This window comes from Antrostomus carolinensis, unplaced genomic scaffold (genome assembly GCF_000700745.2).
Source record: "Antrostomus carolinensis isolate BGI_N321 unplaced genomic scaffold, ASM70074v2 scaffold47486, whole genome shotgun sequence".
Classification (NCBI taxonomy): domain Eukaryota; kingdom Metazoa; phylum Chordata; class Aves; order Caprimulgiformes; family Caprimulgidae; genus Antrostomus; species Antrostomus carolinensis.
Window position 1 is genome coordinate 1 of NW_010320662.1, and position 7,767 is coordinate 7,767.

The 7,767-nt window shown below is 40.0% G+C and overlaps 1 protein-coding gene across 1 annotated transcript; it reads left to right on the top strand.

Moving 5' to 3' along the window:
- Nucleotides 1-1,047: 1,047 nt before the first annotated feature.
- LOC104526253 (anoctamin-1-like) lies at nucleotides 1,048-7,023 on the top strand (the record flags this gene model as incomplete). Its single annotated transcript, XM_010169662.1, has 6 exons — nucleotides 1,048-1,056; nucleotides 1,165-1,265; nucleotides 1,862-2,007; nucleotides 3,442-3,594; nucleotides 4,995-5,047; nucleotides 6,839-7,023. Coding segments are annotated over exons 1-6 (647 nt in total), but the record flags the coding sequence as incomplete, so codon positions are not given.
- Between the last annotated feature and the right edge of the window lie 744 nt (nucleotides 7,024-7,767).

Sequence of the window (7,767 nt, forward strand, 5' to 3'; positions counted from 1 at the left end):
ATACACATATATATATACATACACACACACAAATATAAATATATATCTCTTTTCTTAAAAGATGGCTGATGTTTTCCGAAGTCCACATTTATAAGATCTTGAAATGTTGCAGGTAGAATTATTCCTTAATATTTCTTATCCATGTCACATTGGTTCCAGAGGTGCCAAAAACTGACAAGAATTTCGAAGAGAGGCTGATTTTTAAGGCTTTTCTGCTGAAATTTGTCAATGCCTACACACCCATTTTCTATGTCGCTTTCTTCAAAGGCCGGTGAGTAATGTAAAAGGTTGTTCAGGGTTTCATCTCATTGCTTATGAGACAGCTGTAGCTGAGCTAAGACCATAGTTGGATGATAAAGTAAATCTAGTTTAAAAACTCCTCAGTATTGACCCAAAAATTCTGCAGCCTCGTGGGATAACTCGGGGATCTGGTACTCTTCTGTTTCGAGTTTGTTAAAGCCATTTTGTTATGATTACTTTGTACATTCAGATATAATTCCTCATCAGGATATTTACCATTCTTAACTTCATATCATAGCAAGTATCATCTCTCTTCTTGCAACCAGCATGAAAGCACAAGGCTAAAATAAATACTACATATGGCGTGTCCTGGCTAATGCAACAGAAATGAGGATTACCTTAGAGGACTTCAGCCAAGATGTGCCTATAATTTTGTAGGACAAACAACTTGCAGTTTTACCGAGCTGTTTACTCAGTAAACAGGACTTACTCTTTAAAACAAAACCAAATATAATTATCTGGTCTAGTGGAAGGTGTCCCTGCTGAGGGCAGGGGTGTTGGAACTGGATGATCTTTAAGGTCCCTTCCAACCCAAACCATTCAATGATTCTGTGATTCTGTTCTCATTCACTTTTTCAGGACTAAACATGAGATGGTCCCCCTCAAATGCATAGAGTTTGAAATAAGTGACTTTAGGAATCAAATATAAAAAGTATAAAATACATCCAAAGTTTATAATTCTAACCATTGTGCCCTAGATTTGTTGGACGTCCAGGAGACTACGTCTACATTTTCCATTCTTTCCGAATGGAAGAGGTAATTTCATTTTCATCCTGTCTGTGATCACGTTGGCTGGGAGCACTATCTGCCCCACCACAGGGATGCCACAGATGTTCTGACTGATGTCTCCTCTGTCCACCCCAGTGTGCTCCAGGCGGTTGCCTGATGGAGTTGTGTATCCAGCTCAGTATTATCATGTTGGGCAAGCAGCTGATTCAGAACAATTTGTTTGAGATTGGCATCCCGTAAGTAGCAACTTTTGTTTGTTTGTTTGTTTGTTTGTTTGAACTATGTGTTGTTTATGATGCACATGGTACATTGTGCATCTGCTGCCCCTTGACGTGAACATCGCTCATATGCTACCTGCAAGACTTTTGCAGTAAGCCTGTGTCTGCTGTATTGCAAATACCTGCATCCTCTCTGTGACTGCATCCAGCTGGGCAGATGTCTTGGGGGGGAAAAAAAAGAAAAAAAAAGCTTTCTTACTGGTCAGTGAGACCTGAAATACTGAACATGTGATTCAATTATAACCATGGTTCAGGATCTGCATATGCCCATCCCTGATATTTATACTGTGGCTCTTGCACAGTTTTTATGAAAGTGGGTATGGAGCTTATTGTGTCTGTTAATGTCAAATCACTGAAAAATGGGCACTGTGACTGGAATACCCTCGAGGTATTTAGAAGATGTGTAGATGTGGTGCTTAGGGACATAGTTAGTGGTGGACCTGGCAGTGTTTGGTTTATGGTTGGACTCAATGATCTTAAAGGTCTTTTCCAACCAGAATGATTCTATGATCCTATGAATGTCATGCTAACTGAGTAATTTCCATTTCTCCCAGAAAAATGAAGAAATTTATACGATACATGAAGTTAAAGCGGCGGCGTTCTTTAGACCATGAAGAGCACATGAAAAAAAAGCAGCGTTATGAAGTGGACTATAACCTGGAGCCTTTTGCTGGACTTACTCCTGAATATATGGAAATGAGTGAGTAAGGTGGAAAGAAGACATTTTAAATCATAATTACTCAGACTAATTGAAAGGAGAGCTGAGGTTTTTGAACTGTAGATTTGGTGGACCATGGATATGAGACATAACTTAATCATTACAGTCTATAGACTTGGGCTGCAGCATGTTTCAGCCAACCACTGGCTGCTTCAGGGGTGATTTGTGCTCTCTGTTCATGAGCCCTCACTTTAGCACTGTATTTTGGATATTTTCTTTCAAGCCATGTGACATGTTGTTGTCAGGTTTCAAATGCAAATGATTAAATGGTATAAAATTGAGATTGTGAGGCACGTTTTATCATCAGTTGCACCCTATGTTGAAAATAAGTTACTTCATTCAGATTTGATAATTCTCAATGTGTATTCTCACAGCAGATTGTTTCTGTTTTATGAAATCTGGACTAAATCCTCTGAGACATGTGGGCCTGTAGACCAGGTTGTACTTGACAGATAATATGTAATTGTTTTTTCAAGTAATGTATTATGTTGAGTGAGTGATATGGAAATTAAGCACTTGGATATCAGCTCTACATTGCTGTGGCTGTATAACTACATTTCTTTTCCTACTTTCAATCTTGGAAAGGCTGAGAACTGTTCTAGATAATGCTGTTTGCTACAGTTATCAGACATTCCTGAAGGATCTGTCTTAAAAGAGCAACTTTATTTAGTATTTTAAGGAATGATGAGGCAAAAATAGTGGTAAAGGGAAATGAAGTATATTAATACCAAAATTAGAATGTCTCCTGACCTTGATGTTCAGAGTAGTTGAAACAGATTGAAATTTAATGGTACAAACTACGAGGTCTTGCTGTCAGTTCCTAAAAATAAGAAAAGATGCAGTTACTGAGATCAGCATTTGGAGGTAACGGAGGAAGACAAAGATGGGGCACAAACAGTACCAGGATGAGTATGACCTCAGTGTGATGTTCTCACCAAACAAAAGCAAATATGTAGGAAATAGGTTGTAGGAAGCAAATTATTCTCAGTAAAGGCAGAGAATCAGTCGTGTTTTCAAAGCCCATATGTTTCTATACTTCAGAAGAGAAAGGTGCCAGTGGGATTAGTGAGGGCTAAAAACCTGCCGGGTGGAACGTGGCAAGTTTCTGTAGAGCTAACACGGTCGCTGCCGTAATCCCACTCTGCCAGGTCACTCCTGTGCCAGCCTTGCCCATGGAAAAATTGTTTTAGGAGCTTCCTCAACCTTCTGGTTACTTTGCCTTGCCTTTTGCAAGAGGGGCAACTAGCCCTCCAGTGCCCAAAAGGAGCAGCGCTCAGGCAAACCATACCTGGCACAGAAAATGTGATTTAGCCTCCCAGCACTTGTTAGAATTGACGGGGATGGGACTGACGAGATGATGCATGCGTTTGAGAAATACTGGCCACAGCCATTGAAATGGTTCCTTTTTCTTTTCAGTTATTCAGTTTGGATTTGTAACTTTGTTCGTCGCGTCCTTCCCGCTGGCGCCTTTGTTCGCTTTGTTGAACAACATCATTGAAATCCGTCTAGATGCCAAAAAATTTGTTACTGAGCTGAGGAGACCGGTAGCAGTCAGAGCAAAGGATATAGGTAAGTGCACACTGCTATTGTTATCCCTGTTGGTTTATTCCTGGATTGATGACAGGATATCATTATGCTGAGTTAGTTTCATTAACAGGAAAATATTTATAGGAAAATTCAAAACGTTAGACTGTGGTTTAACTGTGAACTGTCATATTTTATCAAAGCTTTACTTTTAAAATAGAAAGACCAGAGCTTTAAATTGAGATTAATATTTTATTAAGTAAACAATATCACTTTTCAAATCAAAGTGATCAATACAATAGCAAAATATCTTGCGTGGTTCCGCACATCAACAGTTCTTCTCGGCAATGCAGTTTTCTTGCGGAAGCAAAAATTTCTGCATTTAATAACTCTGAACTGGGCTGGAGAAATACACTTGGGAATGAGAGGAGACTCCAAAGTCTGTGGGTAAATGTGTCCCCTCGTCCCTATTCAGCATGAATGTCTGAAGAGTGGCTCATCAGGGCTGTGACCAGATGGATCTGGTAGCAGCCCTGGATTTCCCCATCAAGACTGAATCTTCCAGTTCGAGTACTTCAACTGAGGAGAAACTGCCAGGCAGGCACTAATGACCAGGAGATTGTTAGAGGAGGCAGGCATGAGGGTGCATGGCCACACACACTAAACCAACACTTCATGTAGACTTCAGAGAAGCCCTTCCATGAGGAATGGGATCTGGAGGTGGGGAAGGGGCAGAGCTGTGGGAGTTCATGCTAATCCAGAGGGGTTGAACTTGAGTCAGTATGGGGTTGGTTGGTGTTATGCTTTGAATGCACAGAGCCCGTGCTGAGGAAACCCGTATCTCTATGGTTTCCAGATGCAAATAGAAAAATCCCATTGAATGGCTTCACTGGAGCTTTGCTTTCTTGAAGCTGAGTAGGATAAATAGTGATCATAGAATCATAGACTGGTTTGGGTTGGAAGGGACCTTAAAGCTCATCAGTTCCAACCCCCCTGCCAGCAGCAGGGACACCTTCCACTAGACCAGGTTGCTCAAAGCCTCATCCGGCCTGGCCTTCAACACTTCCAGGGTGATGAGAAAGTGTAAAAACAGATTCAGATCCCTAAAACTGGTAGACTGGTATGTTCTGCTCCACAAGTGTGGAGGCTCCAGCTCCTTATCTGTAGCTTTCTCACTTTTGTCCTCCTCTTCCTTAAAGCTTTAAGCTTAAAACCTCAAAAAAAAATAGGCGCCTAACCATGGCTTTGGAAGACAGAGTTGTTCTCCCTTTGCTTAAAGGTCATTATATTAATCTCTTATAATTTGTTCTTTTTTTATTTCAAATAAAAAAAGTTCGACTCTAGTTCGGCACAGTCATAAGTACTTCTAACTCTGTTAACTAAAAATGTGATTTATCTAATTTTAATGACTGGAACAGCATTTATGTGTTTGTCTCCTTCCTTAGGAATCTGGTATAATATCCTCAGAGGTATTGGAAAGCTTGCTGTCATAATAAATGTAAGTAATTTGGCATGAATACAATTTTAATTCAATAGGCTGGCTTTTCCATTCTGCTTCATTAGTTTTATTTCAGCATAAATCCCTTAAAATCAAGTGAGAGTAGATGATTTAGAAATTTTCAGAAATATTAGAGAATCCAATGCAGTGTTTATTTTAAAGTTGTGATACTTGTAGCAATAATATCCAATACAGTAAGTGGTCATTGCAGCTTTTTTCCAGAATGTTTTCATAAAGCAGTTTTGCCCTTCAAACAAATAAGATCACAGCTGCTTACTTTTGCTCTTTTGAAATAGTATCACTAAGATGATGTATTTCTTAATTTCAGCACTAAAACCTATTTAGGGTGAGGTAGTCAACTGCCTGTGAATTAGTTCAGCTCATCAGAGCACAGTGTGCCTCCCTTGAAAATCTGCATTGCTCTCACTCAGGTAGCTCTGAAACTCCATGAAAATATTTTTATTTACTTCAACAGTGAACAGCCCAGCCCTTAGAAAATATTAGCATGCCTTAATGTATTCATTTATATACTTATCTAATTTTCTATATGAATAGACATCCACAATGATCATCTCCATGGCACCCCACCTGGGGAGAGATAAAAAAAAGCTGACTGACAAGCTGCAAATGTGTTTGTAGTGCAGCAAAATCGAGGCTGTGTAGAATCAGAATCATAGAATGGGTTGGGTTGGAAGGGACCTTAAAGCTCATCCAGTTCCAACCCCCCTGCCATCAGCAGGGACACCTTCCACTAGACCAGGTTGCTCAAAGCCTCATCCAACCTGGCTTACAGCCATGTCTCCATGGGCCCTCTCAGTTTTTTCACTGTTATCCAGACTGGAAATCCCTTTGCTTTGCCCGAAGTGTTTCTTGTGCTATGGCCAAAACATTCTTTTGGTTATTTGGTATGCTGCCTTAATTTGTCTTTACCATTTCTCCTCTTTTCCTTTGGAAATAATTTCTCTGTTTTCTTCTCTTTTCTTCCATGTATTCTCTCTTCATCATTATCCAGTGTTATTTTTCCCTCGTTGATCTATGTACTATCCCTCTTTATCATAAAATAAGTAAAACATTTTGTGCTGTGTTTGTTCCACATGTACATGAGATTTATGCCAGTGAGAATGTTTCATAATAATGATAAATGAGACAGGCTAACGTTATGAAGAGCTCAGATGAATTGGCTATCTTGCATTTTCTGTATGATGGTTTGAGAAAACCCTTTTAAATAACTGAGTAAAATGTTATTTTTGTGACCATAAAAATAAAACTGGGCTCAGTCTCCTCATCCTTTTATCTTGATGGAGTTAAAAACCACCTGTAGATTTAATGGCCTTTTGCAATGCCATGGGAATTTAAAGAGTCAATTCACTGTCAGCTGTTTGCAGAACAGAAAAAAGCACTTGGAAATCCATCAACTGGACCTTATACAGTGCATCAGGGACAAGCTGTGACCGGGGCATGGGGAAGCAGCACCGTGGTTTGTTTTCCTCTGGTGCTGGGGGGTATGGCCACTTCGTTCTCTGGGGAGTTCCAGTTGTTATCCACGCAGAAATCTGTTGGCGTGGACCTCCTCCATCTAATACTCTGCAACTTGGAAGAGTAAGCAGTAAATACCACCTTGTTGCAGCAGTGAATATGTCACTTTCAGGAGCCTGTGGGGTGCAGTCTCCCTCTGTGTTTTCTGAAGCAGTCCTTGAGTTGCATGAGTTGTTTGGGCAAGACGTACTGGAGGATCTTATAAACTGAAGCACTGCCTGAATACTGCGCTCACTCTTTACTCTTGTGGCTTAGGCATTTGTGATCTCATTCACATCCGACTTCATTCCACGCCTCGTGTACCTGTATATGTACAGTGAGAATGGCACCATGCATGGCTTCGTGAACCATACGCTATCCTCTTTTAATGTCAGCGATTTTCAAGCAGGAACAGCTCCAAACGACCCCATGGATCTTGGCTACGAGGTTCAGATATGCAGGTACTCTCTTGAATGATAACTGATTTGAAGTATTTTCACAGCTGACTAAGAATGGGACAAATTTTTACATTCCTGGGGCAGATCCCTTGTATTTTCAGTACCTTTTTAGCACCCTGGTAGCCTTTTATATCAGGTGCTTCCATTGCCTCGAACTTCTTGGCTTTTATATTAAGCAACCACAACATCTGAATATGAAGTACTGCTTATTTGGAGGAATAGAGATTTAATGTGTTGTTAAATTCAGTATTTGTCCATGCAAAGATTTTTATTATGATGTATTCCCTTTTTCAGGAAAGGAGATAAATAATGATAAACAGCACAATGATGCTATACAGGAACAAAATTATGTTGCTGTGAGGTCATGTTGTTGTATTACATGCTATTGATACAATGACTGTGACTTCACAGAACACCTCTCTTTTTTTGTCCAGTTTCTGTAGGACTTTGTGATGAAACTTAAAAGCATCCTTAGTGTCAGTGTACAGGCGATCTGCACGCCTGTAACCATTTCTACGTGTTATTTTCATTTTTAGAGGAAAATGATTGTTGCTTTTTTCAGCTTATGAAGCAATCTAGGTCAGTGCTGAAACGCATGCTTTGCCTAGGCTTCATTAGATATGCATCATCTTCAAAACAAATGTTTTCATGCTTAGAATTGAGGACCAAAGCCAAATATAACAGTGAAAGCACTTAGACCAGCAAAACTGAAGGGGGACATGGGGGTAAGAACAGGAAGCGGAGAAG